This window comes from Larimichthys crocea, chromosome III (assembly GCF_000972845.2).
Source record: "Larimichthys crocea isolate SSNF chromosome III, L_crocea_2.0, whole genome shotgun sequence".
NCBI lineage: Eukaryota > Metazoa > Chordata > Actinopteri > Sciaenidae > Larimichthys > Larimichthys crocea.
In genome coordinates, this window is record NC_040013.1 from 22,337,223 (window position 1) to 22,356,482 (window position 19,260).

Genomic DNA, 19,260 nt, shown 5'->3' on the forward strand with positions numbered 1-19,260 from the left:
AGTGGCTGATTCATTCTCTTTCGATAAACAAACCCACTAATCGAAGGATTGTTTCAGCCGATGCCAGAACACAACCACTGCACTGACCTCATCGACATTCTCGAAGGCGTTGATGACGTCGTACGGCAGGCAGGACAGCAGATCGATAACAAACCAGGTCTTCAGGTAGTTCATTCGAATCAGCTTGGGGTCTGAGATGACCTCGCCAGCGGGTCCAACAAACGTGGTGTGAAAGTTTAAAACGATGTCCACCAGGAAGATGACATCCACGATGCTGTCCACCACCAGCCACGTCACGTTGTTCTGCTTCGTCTTGAAGGAGACGTTGTACGGCACCATGATGGCTGTGTAGAAGGTGAGGATGAGGATGACCCAGTCCCATGTGGTCTTGAATAGGCAGTAGTGCAGGATGATGTGAGGAGGGGTTTTGGGGGTCTCCTGTTTGTACTGAGGTAGGATATCTGAGCCCAGCTGCAGGACCTGCCAAAAAGCAGTGAGTCAGGAACAGACAGATAAATAAATACACACAGCAGGAGGCCAAAAATACTGTAGCTTGGTGCTGAAATTATGCTCTGATGCTGACTATAGCTCACCTGCACATAAGAAGTGCTGCGTAAGTCTTAGAGGTTGACCTGATCTAAAAGACTCCTCTGTTCACAATTCCTCAGTGTCCAGTTTGTTCTAGCATCGTATACAGCACAGAAATAAAATCACATCGTATCCTCCATACCTCAGCTAAGCGGGAGTGCTTGTGGACATTCTCTCCTTTGTGAACCGTGGGCTGCAGCTGTTGCAAGACTCCTCTGCTGCTTGTTAGAGCTCGAGTCAGCCGGGCAAACTTCCCCCAGCCTTTACAAACAGAATTACAAACAGATACATGATACACAATCTTGACCATCGTGAAATTTTCTAAATTTCCTGGGGGGAACAACATGTTTTGAGTATTGAATTGAACTGCTAAGCACTTGGATGACTGAGCTTATCAAACCTATACTATCACCTGGGAATGGAGAAAAGCCTCAGGTTTGTGTATCGACTTTATCTGACACCCCAATTCAAGGAAGCCATTTATATGTTACATGACACAACCTGGCCAACTGGATAAGAAAAAAACACATCTCCAAGGAATCCTTATGTTGCTACGTCTCTAACGAGTTTGTAGCTTTAAACCACTTGGTTAAGGTTAAGGAGAGATTGCAGCCAGACACATCCACCCACGCCAGACTCCTTCCTAACACATTTTCGCTGCAGTATAACACTACATTACTACTAATAATGTATAAATGTCAGTTCAACAAAATACCAATACTGTTTCTGGTGAGCACAGTCTAAGTTTGTGTGGGCTGCTGCATGTTTTTTTTTTGTCTTCATAACTACAGTCCACACTATCTATTCTGGCTGCACAGGCCAATGCTTCTTGTTGTTGTTGTTGTTGCCTGCAGGCCATGTCCCATGTAAGAGAGAAGGCTAAAGCTAAAGTCTTTACTGATGCAACAGACTTTAGCCTGAACTACAGTCTGAGCTTCTTCACATAAATCCACATCCTGTTATCGTCACTATTTTTTTTTTAGATTATTTTTTTGGCCTTTTATGCCTTTATTGATAGTACAGCTGAAGCAAGTGGGAAGCAAGGAAGCAAGGGGCAGAGACACGCAGTAAATGGCCGTCTGATGCAGGATTCGAACCAGGGCCAGCTGCAGCGAGGACTATAGCCTCCACACACGGGGCGGCCGCTTAACCCACTACGCTACCTGTTATTGTCACTATTGCTCGTTTGTAGTCGCTCACGTGCACTTATTCATGTTCTATTCTGGCTGTCTTAAAAGGTTATACAGTCCGATGAGTAGGTGGATACTTGCCTGGGCAGATGCACAATGCTTCAATGCAGGGTTGAATGATAATTACTGGTTACCTCTAACCTCTAAGATCACATGTTCTGAAATTATTTTTTCACTCAAGTTTTACATGTATTTGCACAAACGTGGATAGATGATGGAGTGATGGGCAGCCACGTAGCGGCAACCTAGGAGCAGTTGGTGTCTGTTAGGTGCCTGGCACCTTTCCAGCTACCAGTCCACGCTCCATACTGTCGTCCGTGCTGGACTTGAACCAGCAACCCTCCAGTTCCCAACCCAAGCCCCTACGCACTGAGCTACTAAAATGCATTATTCATATTTTAAAACTGCTCTGAAGTCAAGCTCATTTCAACGGGCAGCTCCAGCAAGGTATTCTTTTTGATAGGAGGCTTGTAGTTAAACAAATTAGATTTTTTATTTCTAACCTTTGGAGGAATCGTCTTCAATGGGCTGTTTAAAGGCTGTGATGTCGCTGAACGTGCAAAGAAACAGGACCACTTTCTCTTGCTCGTTTCGAATGGGCGCAATCTTCACAAAAAACCAAACGGGCGTCCCTGAAAAGTATAAAGAGACAAATAATTAGCTGCATTATCTGCTCATTCTCAGAGGGAGCGACACTCTGCGCAACAGAAATCTTCACTGCATTGTATAAACTGAAATGTTCCAGACTTTTAAAACTTTCCATTTTTTTTCCTCTCACACCTGCAAGCAGCAGAAGGTTACACCTGCGAATGGAAACAAACACGGCACCACATTTTTATGGGGAAGGTCTGGCTCTAAACCAATTAGCACATTTCTACAGAGGTAGAAATGTTCTGGGCTGCCTTTGAACTCAGCTGTACGTTACAGAAGCTCTGAATACATTTGCATGACAAGAGAGTGGGACTTCACATTTTCTGTTTCCCTCGCACATGGCGTCGCTACTTACTGTTCTTTTTGTACATCAGTATTTCAAACGAGTTCATCTCATAATTCTCGAACGTTAGTCGCACTTTTTCCGTCGTGTCCTTGTCCGTCAGCTCCCCGTACATGAAGCTGGAAAACACAAAGGGAAATAACAATTTGAATATTTAATAGCATGCTCGTTTCGGCACTGAAGAGTGCCGAGGAACACTCCGATATGTGAACATCTTAACGTGTTACTTGGCAAATACTCGCTGGTTACATTTGTGGTGCTTTGTTCTGTTCTCAGCTGCTTTTGTGGCACTTTTTAATGTCAACACATTGAACTTTTCCTCTTAAATTAAACTGTATATTTCCTGGAAAGATTTATATTCCATTTATCTCAAGGGTTACACCTGCTCTTGTGTAGTTAATGATTGGTACTTAGAGATGTACACTGCAGAATTAGGCTGTATTAAACGTAGAGCAGAAACTCATTGAAACGTATCCTGCGAGCATAAAAAAAGATAAATGCAGCTGGTTGTTTAATTGGCCAAATGCAAAGTTCCCCTCCAAAAACAAATTAAGGCCTGAAGATGGGTCAAAGCAACCATGAACGCATTTAAGCACGCTGCAGAGACATTCATCTCACTTTGCTTGTTACTGCCACCCTCAGTGGCAGCCTGTTCCAGCATGATCTAAATATAACTCTTGAGTTTGTTATGAAATACAAAAGGAAGGCTAAATTTAATGAGACTACATTCTGACGCTGCGGAGACTTTTTAGATCAGTGCTCCATGTAAAATTACTGATGACTGTCCTCTCTCCTCCTTCTTCTTCTATCAGCTGGAAGGAATGTGAAAATACTTCCTTAAGTGACTTTCTCGTCATGCGTGACAAATTCCCACAGGTTTGTCGCTGTGTGTTTACAGGATCCAGTACGTATGAAAAAAAAACATATGCATAATTGAAGAGACACAAAGAACACAGTAAGAGAGCAGTCGAGATGGAAATAACATCTTTGATCTACGCACACACACATGCAGCAAAAGAGCCCCAGATATTATGCTTCGACGCTCAGGGGAAATGAGTATACATTTTATGTTTGAGTCATCCTCTTTATCATCAAACATCCACAGTCTGTGAATGTTTCATGGCCTCATAAATAAGGCTCATGAAGATGTTTTTTTTTTTTGACAGAGAAAAAGCTGAAATGATTAAAAGCTATAGCGGGTTATTTGAAGAATAATGAAAGGGAGTGCGTTAATACCCATTAAAACCACTCACCGAGAGCCGACTAACTCACTGTTTATCAGATCATGGGTTCTGAAAATCCAGAGGCAGACGTAAAAAAAAATAAACCTTTATCTGAAAGTAACTAGAAATGATCAAAAACGAGAGGAAGGTGTATGATTTAGAAACAAAGCTGAGTTAGGACACACATAAAACAGCTGCTGTGGAGAGGAACTGTGAGTATTGTACGCTGTTAAGTTTAAAGAGAGTTTGAAGAGTCTTTTCACTGCTCCCAATACTAATCCATTATCACAATACCTTTGGTCCAGCTGTTTTATGGGATATTATGGTTTTCGTAATCACTCTCATTGAATTTGTCGTCCAATACCGTGTTCACTTGCACAAGTCTGTACTACAAAAACTACAAAAGTTTGTCGATAATCCTTCAGAATCACACGCTGTCAGTTCCTAAGTCGTATTTATACACACGGATCTCAAATACAGTCAGAAGGTCTCTTTTTTCTTCCTCTTACAAACTTCACTCCATCAAGCAGCCTAAAAATAAACCTCAATAACAAATCGTCAAACACTCTGTTCAATATTTGTATTGGCAAGTGTTGCGAAGCTTATGCTTAAGGACCCAAGGGTCTAAATCAGTAATAGCCGTAGTGCTGGCTGTGACAAACACCATCTCCCACAACAGATGAAATCGCCCACGGTTTGCAAATCTGGCAGCACCAACTGTTTCCATGTGATCCTACTGAAACAGTGGTTACTGACATGCATATTACATGCACAATAAACACAACATAAAGTCCAGAAAGTGTCCATTCGAATCGGGAAAAACGATTCATTCCTTTTTTATTCCTATTTATGTGAACTGTTAAAGAGAGAGTGCCCTGGAGACACTGTCAAAAGTTTCACTGTTGTAGTCCGTGATGTGGAAGCGGTTTCAGTTGTTACAACCTGATTACATCACAGATTTTTTTTTTTTTGTCTTAGTTATCCGGTTTCTATCTTTGCAAGAGAAGAAAAATCTACTGAACTGTCAAATTATGGGAATATCATATTAACTCCGAGTGGTCATCATTTTCAACACGGCACAGATGATCTGCTGAAGGGAGGCAGTCGATCCAGAGTCTACTCACAGTTAGGTCTGACGTAAAAGAAAGTGCTCGGTGGACTTGGTGGTTCCTCGTAGCTCAGCGTTGTTGCCATGCGAGCAGAAGGCTTCCACAGATGGCTCAAGTCAATCAGTTGATCGTTCCACCACTTTGGTCCAGACTGAAATATCTTAACAACTATTGGATGAAGTGCCGTGAAATTTGGCACAGATAAGGATGAATCCTGATGACTTTGGCAAACACTGTGAGCACGCTGACGCTCTCAAGTACAGACTCAAATAGCCGATAGCCTGGCTCTAGACGCGTGTGAAGAAGTGTGCAACATGTTTTCGCTGTACTGCTAATACACTAACTCCTCCTCTGATTGACTCATTAATAAGAAATTATGAATAGGAATCAATCACTCTGAAAAACATGCACGTTTCTGATGTAATTGTGGCAATTTACAGTTTTCTTAAAAGCCTAAATATCCTAAAGAAGGTAAATAAACCACAAATGAAATGAAGCCAATGCAGAAGTGCCAAAAACTCTTCAAACGTCCACTTGAGGCTGGCTACAGAACGAATCAGTCTCCATAAGTCCCCATGTTCAAATGTCCAACTTCACAGCAGAAATAAACATGTTTACACTCTGGTACAAAAGACAGTTTTGGTCTCTATAGGTAATTTCAACAGTCATACCAACTGTACCTTTTCATATTATGTTCAGCCTTAAAGTTATGCATAATTCACAGTGTGGTCACTTTGATTGACAGGTGGGTGCCATTGTGTGCAGCTTGTTTGAGCACCCAGGTGTCATCCGGCCCGCCTCAGGTCCATCCAAGTCTTTGCCCATTTTTAGATTAGCTTGGAGGCGGCAGAGGCAGGACTGCCAAGATAGCGACGGGCAGAACCACAATATTCTGAGCTTCGCATACGGCTCTTCTTTATAATGTCTATGCTCAGCGTATAGCAGAAGCTGTATACACCTGCACCCACCTGATTCTCTGCCAATACAGCTCAAAATAAGGATGCTCTGCCTGCTGGTAGGAGGTGTAAGTACAAATAAACATAAATAGATCTATCGTGGCACAGCTACAAAATAAAATTGTAGTTTCAGATAAAACTACAAACCTCCTATCATGGTACTTATAAACAATACAACAGCAACACAGACATGGACTGTTGCAAGTGGGAGCTCCACACAGGGTTTTTTTTGTTGCAGGCACTTATGACATTAAAAGAAAACTTGTGAAGGAAGTCATCTTGTCCCCGACTGTCGTATAACCGCAGCAGCAGCATGATTATTTTAGCTTCGCCAGCCAAGACAAAGCTCATCCAGATTAACAAGGTAAGCTGTAGCCGAATCAAGTTCTTGCGATGTCACTGGCTAATCTTGTTTATCTAATACAGAAAAAAATATCCGTCGAAAGAAATCAAAACATGCCAGTGCTTAAATAATGAATTATACAGACTTACAGCTTCAAAATGAGTTTGGAATCTGGTGGAGGTAAAATTAAAAAAAGCTAGGTTTGACGTGGAGTTAATGGTGAATGGCGAATATGTTTATGGAACAAATATCCTACTGCTTTAACATTTGAAGTCTGTAATCCTAACACATCTATATTAAAACACACAGATCTGTAGGCCTACCTGCAGGTGCTGCTTTTCTGCATCACCTCTGCTCTGTGGTACCCCGACAACTTGCAGAAACCATCATTGCTGTAGACGATGGGCCAGTCCACTATCTGGGCATTTCCCAGGACAAAGTTGGTATCTGTTTGAAAGTAAACAGGAAAGAAAAAAGAGCAAATAACTTGAGGAATTGCAGCATTTCCTCAAATTAAATAAATAAACAAATATTGAAGCTATAGTTTGGGTTGGGAAACGGCTGAGATCTGTTACATTTGATCTAACTCAAAGTCATGGACTTGGTGCAACTGCAACTGAAAAAAGAAGTTAGTTAAAGAATTATAAAACAAATGTATATCTGAAATAAAATTTTTGAGCCTTGGTATTGGTGTCTTCTTCAATATCAGTGTTTGTGTACACACTAAAACTTCATAGATTCTCATCACAGATTTACAGAGAAGTGAGACAATATTTAGGATTAGAGTACTTGCAGTGCAGTGTTGGGTAACACCAGTATTGGGCAGATTATTTTAAATTTCAAGTATAAATCAGTGACTTATTCAGTGACGATATGATGGAGGATGCCCCTTCACCTGAACATGATTTTACCTACCATGTTTATTGTAAGAGATTACTTATTTAAAAGTTTCCCCTATCATTAAAAAGATTGGGTAATCCTGCCTTTACGATCTACTTTAAAGATTTCCATTAGCGTCCATGATGGTCTACGGCCCATTACACACTCCACACAGGGAGTTTATACACTCCACACAAATGTAAGCCAAACACATAATCTTTGCTTATGTAGAAAACATCCAAATATCTGCTCCCGTGATGTTTCTTAGTAGTTGCTACTCGTTAACATCTTGTGTTGTCATTTTGTGTGTCATGAGCATAGTAAGCTGTTTATTAATAGTAATTATTAAGATTAAATATTCTTTATAAGTCTACAGATATATTAAATAACATATACCGTCATTGATTTTTAAATGTCATTGGACTACATTCATTTGTATATGACCTATTTTGCATATTTAAATGTTAGCAACGCCTCCGAGCAAGTCTTTTTCATGGCCACACCTAAATTATCATCAAGTTGCATGTACCGGTACATTTTTAATGGCCTGTTTTGTTTCCAGCTGTATTATAATTAACATTCACATACTGTTACTCAGTGTTTAAACTTGTCATAATACAGGAAATTAAAGTGGAACATCTGTGTTTGTTTTGTTTTTCATTTCAACAGCTCACTTTTTGAACTAAGAGTGATGAATAAAACATGTAAATGATTGCGCTGTGTAGTGCAATATGCAGACTGTTGCCTGGGGATTATAATTAATGGCTACATACAGAATGCTTGTATCAAATACATGACACACAGGCGAGTACATGCATTACCACTATCGAGACAATTCGTTACTTATTTTTGCCTGTGTCATATTTAAAAATATCATACTCTAATACTGTATTTAAGACTTCAGGACAAATTACTCATTTGCACATCTGCATTTGTGATTTGACATTTTATGCACAATAAAAATCAATATGCAAAACAATATGAATAAAACATGTGTGTCAAATTACAAAAAAAAGCAAGCATAAGCTATATAAGCTGCGATTATTTGACATAAACAATCTAAAATCTATCCACGTCCACATTTTGGCAAAAGGTGAAAAAAGGAGCAGATGTTATGGGTTTAAATGGGACAGGACAAGAGATCGTAATCGGGGGATAAAACCTCAAAAAATAAACATCTGTATGACAGATCTCGAAGCAAATCAAGCTGCTATGCACACAGACTACAACAACGTGACAACACGGGGGGTGAAAGAGCAGGAGGGATTAAAAACACCTGGCACAAAGCACATACAGAAATGTTTTTCTTCTTTTAATGCCACATATTAAGACTCACACAAAAATAAAACATATCAAAATGACAACTAAAAGCATGAGAACACTGACAGAATGACGAATGAGACGTTCCATGCCAACGTGTTATTTTACAGTGATCAGACGAACGTTACTCTTGTGAGCAAAGAAGCATAAAGTCCAAAGCTCAAGCCCTTTGGATTGGTTAATTCAACTGCTGTGTTGCAGCAATTCAAAATGTCTAATTAGTTAAGTGCTTTGTAAATTAACAGCATTTGGTATAGAACATTTTGTGGTACATTACAAAGAGGTAGATACTGTACGGAAAAAAGAAACATAAGCAGCACACCAAACTAAACTTTATAGTACCTGTCTGTCTATGTGACAGTGTCCAAACTGAAATTTGTGAAAAAGAAAAGAAGGTTAACAGATTACAGTGAGAAACATCTGTTGAATGTCAAACAAACAAACAAACAAAAAAGATGGGACGCAAAAAAAAAAAAAGAGAGAGACACAGGTGGTTACAACACAGCTGTGGATTTGGCAGTCATCACCATGTTGCTCTAACCTGAATAGACGATGAGGAATCTGTCTTATTTATCAAAACCTCAGACTGAAGGTTAATCTATACAGAAATATATGCCAAGTACTATAGCACTCGTGCAAATTAAAGCTGCATTAATCCATTCTTCACCTCTAGGGGGCAGACAAGCTCAAAACAATCCATAGCTAAGCAGACTGTACCAACTTCTGAGAGAAATGTTTGGCTTTTTAATCTCTTCAGCTTTTTGCACCTAATGTTAGTTGCTAACTTTGTCTGCTGTCCAGTGCTGGGCAGGTAACAGGTAGTAGTTTTTCAGTTTGTTAGTTAGTTAAATAGCTGCTGGAAATCTGATTTGATGAAAACACTGGGATTGAACTACACATTAAATGTGCTCTAAAACCCAAAGAAATGAGCTAAATGAAGCTAGAAAATCTCCATAGATTTACAAAGTCTAAAGTAATCCCTGCAAGCAAATGTAATCCTTCAATTCAAAGTAAATATCCGATAAAATATTGATTAATGCAGCTTTAAAGGACACAAGTAAAAATAATAATAATAATACTGGTAATAAACCTTTTTCATCCTAGACATGTCACAACAACAACATTTAACACAGGTGTATGAAATAACTGTGATGCTGTGCACACAACATACAGGGGCAAATATACTTGTCATTGTAGTACGCATTGATTTATAAATGTATATACATATTTATGTATTTTCAAAATAGAGTAGGCTCGCCCACACAAGTAGACATGACAAAAACACACAATTAAAACGTGCTATATGACGTGAAAAAATAAGAAATGTTAGTGAAAACACCTTAAAACAAGTTCAAAAATGTGAAGACCTCAAATTATCTTCCTACTAAAAGTTTTTACGGTCTTTATTAATCACTTTTTGATTGATTTAGTAATAGAAGGACTTCATCTTCAAGGACTTTTTATGTTGCATATGGACTGGCTTGTGCTTCTTCGACTTAAAGCGGCTATGATCAATATTTTTTTACGATAATAATACATCAAACGTGAAACAGTGCGAGAATGTGAAAGGGCTCGCTTGTGTTTGTGAACATATAAGAGCATTATCACCTGAATCTACAGATCCTCTTTGCTTTACAGAGATTTAACTTAAAGTGATTTTCACACTACACACAGTATATAGTACCTGCTCAGCATCAAATGGCACAGAGACACAGTCAGCAAAAGGCTGGTGAACATAGTGGTTTAGCATAAATAGATATTTCCCACAAGAGTTGGTAGAGACCAAAAACAGAGCTAAAAGAAGAACTCTGGACTGATGGAGGTATAAATAAGACAACAAAATACATTATTGCAGGTTTAATGATTTTCAATGAGCCTTTCCAAATATGCAGCGTCAGTGTAGCAGAACCACACAGGTTAATAGTACTAGGAATAGGCCGATGAACAGCCTGGCTGAGCTGATGTTACGTGTCTATAGTCTGTCAAACTATCTGATTGGTTACATGTCACAAGTAATACCCTATCGACCATGAAAGCTGCCACATACAGGAAAATTGGAAATACTCAAGTGAAATGCAAGTACATCAAAACTGTACAGTAATTGTACTTAGTTACACCTCCCCAGCTGGTTCTGAATACTGAAACGAGGACTTATATATTCATTGCAAACGTCCATTGGTTTCCAAATATTGGTTTGTCCCTAAATAATACACAACTCTTTCGGAACGAGTTGTTCCCTTCTGTCATAACACATCTTAATGTAGATATGTGCAACAGGGGCAGACTGACAGTGAAGCACACACACACACACACACACACACACACACACACACACACACACACACACACACACATTGGATTACTTCTGAGGGCAATGACCATAAATGATAGAGAAATAAATCGAAAAATAACTTTAACCAAACCTCATTTTTTAAAAAAAGTAATTGTAGCTCAAGCCAATTAGATGCTGTGGATCCAATATTGTCCCCAAATGACAAGTGACACACACACACACACACACACACACATATATATACACACAAAGCTGCTGGTTTTCTATCACAGCTAGCTATCCAGTGTCATAACTCTCCGCTCTGTCCTGTCACTTCTTATTGGATCTAATAATACAGAAAGGATTACTGACAACCGTGTCCAAAAATACTGTAAGACTTCAGAGTCTGGCATGTTTCAGCTTTCACACGTGTCGAGCAGCATACTGTATATTAACAGGCCAAAATGAATCCCATTTGTGTCAGTAACATAACTTACAGACTGCTTTCTTTTTGGACATGCAGGAGGATAAAGGAACAATCCACAAGAACATTGCTTTAAATCTACGTACACTGATATGTAATATGCTTTGATAACTGATTTAAACTGAGTCAAGACTTTTAAAACTTTTTTAAAAACAAGGTTAGACAGTCAAGAAAAATGATTCAACCATTTTAACCCTTAATGCATCAAACATATCTCTGCTGCTTGACTGGTAATGCTTGTGCTGTAATGTCCAAAGTGGGTGAATCAGATGATTTAATGTTATTTCAGTAGCATTATCATGCACAGAAATGCATGCAGCTGCTTTATTGGTCTAATTAGACACATTAAAGATTCTGTTGATTAACATTTAATAGGTGAATACATCAGCAAGAAAAGCCTTAAGTTTAATTTCAAACCAATCTGTAGCTCTACATTTTAAAATCACACAATCATGCACCTTTAAATGTTTTCAGAAATTATGTTTTTTTTTTAACTAGACACTAGAAATCCCAAGAATCCAAACATTAAGACATTTCTGGTCCATATAATTATTCAATTAACTTCCAGTGGCCTTGTAATCAGTAGTAAATTTAACCTGCTGTCTTTTTTCCCCCGCTCTCCTCGTACTCCTGCAGGGACTCCCAATTGGGAACAAGAGCTTTGCCAGAAAATTCAGTCAGTCTGAAAATGATGACACTAATTGAATTAATGGGATTCAGACGAATGGTGGAGGGTTTTAAAAATCAAATGTTTTAAGACTGCAGCAGCAGCTCAATGAATAAATTAACTTTTAAACACAATTGAGGGTTTTTATCACAAATAAGGCTCCATCTTTTTTTTTTTCTTTTGGTTTAATTTTGTTAATTTGTTAATTGGTTTGATTAGACAGGCTGCGGGTCAATTTATAAATCTTCCAGTTCAATGCACCATATCCATCCTCGTCCTTACCGTTCGACCGTCTGACAATATTCTCCAAAAAAGTATTCTGAGGGGCCACAAGTCCCCTCCGACCCCCCGCCATCCTGCCTCTTCAGTCAGGCGTCTGCAGGTGAATCTTTACTCCTCCATCTGCCGCTTGTCTTCATGGTCGTCTCTGAGCTCTGGGAGCTGCGTGGATTTTCTTTGAGAGGAGCTGTCTGGTCTGGTCTGCTCATTAGTTGCCTGCTCCGGCCCCGGTGCGGTGCGGTGCGTTGCGGTGCGTTGGCGCCTCTTTTAGTGAGGCACGCACCTCCTCATCATCCAGGAGAAGAAAACAACGTATGGGCGCACCGCACCGTGCGCAGGAGGGGCCGCGGCTCTGCTGCTCACGCATCACTAACAAGACACGCAGCTCCATCTGCTGGACAATGTGTACACCCTCTAGTGCTGGGACACTAAGGGTTAAGTGTGTAAGATTTATAGGCTAAATATGAAATATACTAGTCACAAATCTGTTTTAATTTGTATATAATCACCTGAAAATAAGAATTGTTGTGTTTTTGTTGCCTTAAAAAGACATTTTATATCTACAGAGGGAGCAGGTCCTCTTCTACGGAAGTCTGCCATGTTTCTACAGTAGCCCAGAAAGTTTCATACTCACTTTAGGTTCTCCCACCAGCTTGGAAGGGGTGTGGGGTGAGGTGAGGGGTGTTCAGTTAGTTGCACTCTTGCTAAGTTCACCACTAGATGCCACTAAATCGTACACACTGAAACCTTTTTTTTTAGGTACTTTATTTGAGTCATTTCATTTGTGCTACTTGTATTTAACTCCATTAGTACTATTTATTTCACAAATATCTGTATATAACTTTTGATTTTGTTAATTTTATATTATTTTCTATTTCTAGTATACCTTATATATTTTTTCTATTATATTTTTGAGTTACAAGTTTTTTTTTTCTTATCCACTTTGCATACAAGAAGTGGATTTCTACATCTTATGTTATAAGTGTGTACGATTTTACATTTTAAAAAACATGACAGCTAATCACCAAATGCATTAGGAAAGATTAAACCACCGTCCACTTCATTAGGTACAACTCCGCCTCTCAGAGAGGTGTTAATTCTTAGCGGGTGCTGTTGTTGTACAGGAGTGAATTATATATATTGAGAGGTGTTTCTATTATTATGGCCGTCTCATGCGGGGGTTGCCAAAATATTCAAAACACCTCTTGATATAATGCAGCCCAGTTTAACACTTTTACAACCTGAACAATAAACATAATAGTTAAACAAATGCCTCTCTGACAGTTTCAAAATGATAAGCCTTGTAAAAGTAGAACTTATGGCAGAGTTGGCAGAGAGATCAGAGACTTAAAGAGGTCAAACTGTAATACAAATACAAAAATAAACAAGCTTGTGCAGAACTTTCCTACCGCTTCACTCATCTCACAACCTCTCAGTCATCCTGTGCTGTTGCTTGCAGATTGTTTCATGAGTAATACTCCAATATCACATAGTAACATGAGTCAAGGGCTATTTTGGGCAAAAGTACTTTTACTTTTCATACTTTAAATACATTTGGCTGATGGTGTGTCTGTATTTATTATCATCCCTATCATCCCATGCCCCAATTTATATATATTCTTATATTTCTACAGAATTTAGGCGTGAAATATTTAGCAGATTATTCAGTTTGAAGAGTGAGTTCACTGAGAAAACAGTTGGGATATATCTCCTGTTTCCCGCAGTCATCCCGGGGAGGGTTCTGATTAGTTAGTCTTTCATGGATTAATCGCTTAGAGTCAAATTCTTCAAATGGATCTCCCAAAAGAGCAGCCGTACTGAGCCATGTGGATTTTTTCTTGTCCTCCCTTTGACTCCTGCAGGAGCTAGACTAGTGCAGCCCTTTTTTCACAGACACAATTTTTGTGCCCACCAGCTCATTAATCCTGTGCAATTATTTTGGACCCTGCAGTGGCCGTGCAAAGACAGAACCTCAAATAACGCTTCTGCTGGCACCATTTCCATCAGAATGAAACAAACAGACAACACACAGGTCAGTATGAAAGCTGTTTTTTTTCACACCTGTGGTTTCTCTCTTTTTTTTTTTTTAATCTTCTCAGTTTGTTCATCAGGTTCACCTATAGTCACAGGTGTAAATCAAACTGGATAGTTGCTATGGAGACCAGCACGGGCTCTGTTTGCTGCAGAGAAACACTTAATATCACACACTTATTAAAACACAGTTGCTATAATATATAAAATGTCTTCATAGGACTCATAATCGCAGATATATACTGTACATTAATCAAGACTTAAAATGCCATGTGTAAATATGAAATGTGGATATTTTACTGCTAGATGACGAGCGATTAAAGTCAAGGGCTACCAATAAAGGACAAAGGCAGATGTGTGTGTAAGGTAATGGTCACCTGCTGCCTCTCTTTGAAGTAATATATTTGTGCAGGAGCGATAAAGGACACGCAACGGCGATAACTGTTATCTTGTATCTTGCATGTAAAAGGGTCAAATTCCTGCACAATGTCCAACACTGAGTCACCGGAAAGCCTCTGTAATCTAGTAACTCACTAACAGGACTTATAATATCACAACAGTGTATTCTTCCAAACAGAAACACATCACTCAATGCCAGATTTAACACATAAGGCTCCGTAAAAAGGTTCAAGTTTGTAAAAATCCACGAACAGAGTGAGAGCATTACTGTTTTTCTAAGTTCAAAGTATTAAACGCTTTAATTTTATTGGGTTCAATGACTGTAACTATATACTATATTAGTCAAATTAACCCTTTGTAAAATGATTTAATTTTTGCCTCAACCTCTCCGAACATTTATTTAATTCCTCCAGTATTTTCCTCATAAACTATGTTCAAGCACTCATTATAATTAAAGAATTTATAACCAGTAGGAAGCCTGTTTTTCTCATTTTGGAAGTGTATTTTGTGTTTGAGCACTAAAATGAGGAGCCACAGAGAGAATATTGAGTAGTTTTATCTGAAATGGCTGCACTGAACGTGGTTACAGATTTGTTAAAACATTGGTTGACAACTTTTCAAGTCCCATTTCACATTGCCACATAACGAAACGGAGTCTTCCTGCACACAAACACGACACACCGTCACACTATAAAGAAGTCTTTGCGTGTCGTCTTTACGCTCACTGTAACTTCACCATGCCTTGGTGATTTTGAGATGACTCAGGTGATCTGTGATGCTTTTGTGTTCAGGGAAATTGGCAAATTTGGCCTCCTTGATCTTGAGCCACGACTGGGCTCTGCGCTCTGCGGCGTGGCAGTATTCCTGCTCCGCGGTCATGTACGGCCGGCTTATCCAGTATTCATTCTCTGCCTCGCGCTCCAGATGCTTCAGCGTGTTGCGTTTCATCTGCCAGGTGATTTTACGCGGACGCCGATACTTTCCGATCCACTGCTTCCCGGGGATGCCTTTCCGCAGCAGGGCGAGGGTGAGAAACATGGTGGGGAGTTATTTCTGAAAGGGAAAACAGGAAGATCAGGGATTAGTGCACCGCTATCCTGGCACTGAAATAGGTGTTCAACGCAGGTATTGCGTACACTCAGTCATATCACCATAACAACCACAACAGTACGTAATAGACCTTTTTCACAGCTGAGAATTATCTGCAAAGGGGCGCAAGTTGGGGTGGTGTTGTGCAAAGGCTCATTCTTTGTGGGTTCGAATCCGACCTGTGGCTCTTTCCCGCATGTCAATCCCTGTCTCTCTCTCTCCCCACATTTCCTTTCACTTCAGCTGTCTATCAAAAAAAATAAAGCTTGAAATAATTTTTAAAAAGGGCACAAGTTAGCTCATCATCTAGAGTGTAGGCTCCATGTACAGAGGCTCAGTTCTTGCCGCATCACCCGGTAAGTAAGGACCCTGACAGGGACTTCAGCCATCACACATGGGTGTTTTACGTTAAATGTCTGATTGGACCTTTGCTCAGGCTGACCCAAAGGTATGTATGTACTCATAAAAAGGTGAGGTAAGACTAAATTTACATACACATAGAGGCAAAAAGAGGTGAGACGGGAAATACCGTGGGCAGGTTTGCAGGCATAAACTGCGAGAGCTGTAGTGGCTATCTGCAAAATGCCAGAAATTTGTATATCATCATTTTTATTCAACATTTTATTGTCATAGACCTCTAGCATTCATCTTGCACTGGCCAAGCAGCACCCTGCCGAAGTACTGTGTGCACACCTGTGTGGGTGATCAGTGTGGAGAGGCTTTAAGAAAGCTTCATGCCATAAAACAATCCTTCAAAATAAAATGACTTCAGGCAGTTAAAAAGGAAGTTTTACCACTGTGTGATGTTATCACATACCCTCTAAATACAACATATAGAGAATTGCTTACACTGAAAAATCTGAGGGTGTATCTCAGTAATTGTATTACTGCATTTATTATGCTACTAATTTCTGATCTTTGGCACATAAGTCATACGCTGTGACTATTTTACAACAGCGCATGACAATGATCTCACATCAACAACAGCTTTATCTCCCCGGGGTTAGGTGGGTTATTGTGTAAAAAGTCAGTCGCTGGTCGGGGTTTTATGGCTCCTCGACTTTACTGCTCTGGGTCGCTCACGCTGCAACGGACAGCTGTTTTCAGCAGCTCTAAAGACCTGGCCCCTACGCTACCTGTTCAGCAGGTAGACAGACACAATAGTTAACATGGTGGAGATATTTCCCTCTGGGGTTTTGTTTCTCCTGATGGGATGGGGGTGCATTAGTGCACATGACATGATGGGTAACCTGCACATATATGACGGCACCATTAATGCTGAACCCAAGTGGCAGCCTCTCCGGCTGGGATCTGGCCTTAAATCTGCAACTTGGTCCGCTGATGATCCACGTCTTTGCCAATATTTAGATCAACCAGGAGGCGGCACAGGCAGTACAGCCGGCATGGCAGCTTCATAAAACCTACAGGTGGCGTCACTCATACTCTACCCATCCTCTATACCAGTGTCTTTCAATCCTGGTCCTCAGGGACCACTGCCCTGCATGTTTTTAGATGTTTCCTCCTCCACCACACCTGATTCAAATGATCAGCTCGTCATCGAACACTGATAACAAGCCACTCATTTGAACCAGGTGTGTTGGAGCACTGCTCTATACCGTCATTGGCTGGACGATGTGTAGGTTTTGGAGCAAGTAGATAACGTCTTCTTCAGGGACGGCCTTGCTTGTCTCAGGAAAGACGATGCCAAACTGATTCAAAGAGCATGTGGGTGTTAAAGTGGCCTGTCTGCAGTCCAGCCTTGACGTCTATTGAAAATGTTTGGTGCCTTGCTCAAGTGCCAAAGGAGGCTTCCCTACTTTACATTACAATACTCTTTTTATATATCATGCCACTTTTATCCTCAGTACTTGTCTGTTTTTGAAGCTTGATTGTTTTTCCTGTTTATTGTAGGTTATAGACATTTCTGTCTTTTTTTTGTTTTGCCTTTTCTACCTTTTCTAATTCTGTAGTGTATGCTACACTTTCCTCTGCTGGGATAAATAAAGTTTATCTAATCTAAACTTCTTTGTCCCATACTGGACTTGAACTGGCCTCCCTCCCTCCCTCTTTCTATGGACTGCATAAAAATAAAATAACCAGAACAAAAACAATTAAAGTTCTCTGCTTCAAAACATATTAAACATTTTTTATATTTAGTTAAATAAAACAAACATGGTTATATTTTGTGTCTATTATCAGTATCCATGGCGACATTATTTCATTACTTGCTGTTTCCTGACTTTTAAACAAAAATACTAAAAACATTTATCTTGATGTTCAAGCTCAAACACAAAAATAATTTAATTTATTTTTATTTACACCTGAAGTCACCACATGACCTCAGAGGAACAGACCAAGGACAGAAGAAAAAGAGGAAGCACGTGACGCTGCAGACAGACACACAGCACGTGCAGCGTGCACCCGCTCCTTACCTCGCGCTCTACCTGTGTCAAACGTTGTTCTCTTTGGACGACACGAGGAATAAAAAACACGTCCACGGACCGAGGAGGAGACGAGAGAGGCAGAGACGGACAGATGGAGGGAGGGAGGTCACATGTAGTTTATCCGGGTTATGTACGGTGCAGGACGAGGCTCAAACATGCGCTGCTGCGCCTGCTGCTGGTGTCTGCACAGAGGGAGATGGAGGAAAAATAATAATTACCTCTGCTATATGCTGTGATCACTGTCTACAGACTCATTTAGATAGATAGATAGATAGATAGATAGATAGATAGATAGATAGACAAAATTATTTACTCATGCCTAGAGTTTCTAACCAAATGCAAATCCGTCCAATTTCAAATAAAAGCATACTAAAGAACTACTCTACGGCCAATTAAATCAAACTGTTCAAAGGCTAATTAAGTAAGTTTAATAGACGTTCACATTATTACAAAGAAACCAAAATATAAGCAGAAGTATGTGATATAACTGACAATGAATGTGTTGGATGAAGCAGATGTGTGTAATTAGATTTAAAACCTAAAAAACAGATGATGCAAGGTTTGTTTGATGTGTTTGTTGAGCATATTAAAAAAACAGTATCAGCGTTGTATAGACAACATAAGAATAAAAATATAAAGAACAAACTATACATAATAAAACATTAAAATAGCAATAGTAAATAAAATATATTGTACAAAAGTACAGACGAGAAGAGAGAAGATGTTTTGTGTGTGTGCATATGCGGGGACATCTCTAACCAAAATGAAAGAAATCATGGAAGAGGTATTGGTAGGTCATGCATCCCAGGTTACATTTTATGTCTGTCTTTAGTTGAAGATAGAAATAAGTTGTAGTCCTGTAATTTCTAACATGTTCAGTTTCTCAGTGCATGACATCTTAGCATAGGTTAATTTCTTTAGACTGCTTAATTTAAAACCCAGTTAATCTTTAACAAACATTTACAGTGAAAGGAAACCAGTAACTGTATCTGT

The 19,260-nt window shown here is 39.6% G+C and overlaps 2 protein-coding genes across 4 annotated transcripts in view; both read right to left on the reverse strand.

Annotated features, from left to right (window-relative positions):
• kcnh1a (potassium voltage-gated channel, subfamily H (eag-related), member 1a) overlaps positions 1 to 12,725 on the reverse strand; it is a 39,649-nt gene extending 26,924 nt beyond the window's left edge. The window contains exons 1-7 of one of the 2 annotated variants that reach the window (XM_027278301.1): positions 12,308 to 12,725; positions 8,945 to 8,971; positions 6,727 to 6,850; positions 2,785 to 2,891; positions 2,282 to 2,410; positions 731 to 849; positions 88 to 480 (exon numbers count right to left, since the gene is read on the reverse strand). In XM_027278301.1, the coding sequence (XP_027134102.1) occupies positions 88 to 480; positions 731 to 849; positions 2,282 to 2,410; positions 2,785 to 2,891; positions 6,727 to 6,850; positions 8,945 to 8,971; positions 12,308 to 12,380 (972 nt within the window). In that variant the 5' untranslated portion in view covers positions 12,381 to 12,725. The remainder of the gene's footprint in view (positions 1 to 87; positions 481 to 730; positions 850 to 2,281; positions 2,411 to 2,784; positions 2,892 to 6,726; positions 6,851 to 8,944; positions 8,972 to 12,307) is intronic. The other variant, XM_027278303.1, reaches the window with a different exon arrangement.
• A 2,547-nt stretch (positions 12,726 to 15,272) lies between these two features.
• mrpl57 (mitochondrial ribosomal protein L57) lies at positions 15,273 to 18,406 on the reverse strand. 2 transcript variants are annotated; one of them, XM_027274267.1, is made up of 2 exons: positions 18,268 to 18,406; positions 15,273 to 15,787 (listed from the first exon to the last, which is right to left on the reverse strand). In XM_027274267.1, exon 2 carries the CDS (start codon positions 15,770 to 15,772, stop codon positions 15,467 to 15,469), a length of 306 nt encoding a protein of 101 aa, XP_027130068.1. In that variant the 5' UTR covers positions 15,773 to 15,787; positions 18,268 to 18,406; the 3' UTR covers positions 15,273 to 15,466. The 2 variants fall into 2 exon arrangements, with proteins under 2 accessions (XP_027130068.1, XP_027130066.1); XM_027274265.1 differs by having other exon boundaries at positions 18,256 to 18,400.
• Positions 18,407 to 19,260: the final 854 nt, after the last annotated feature.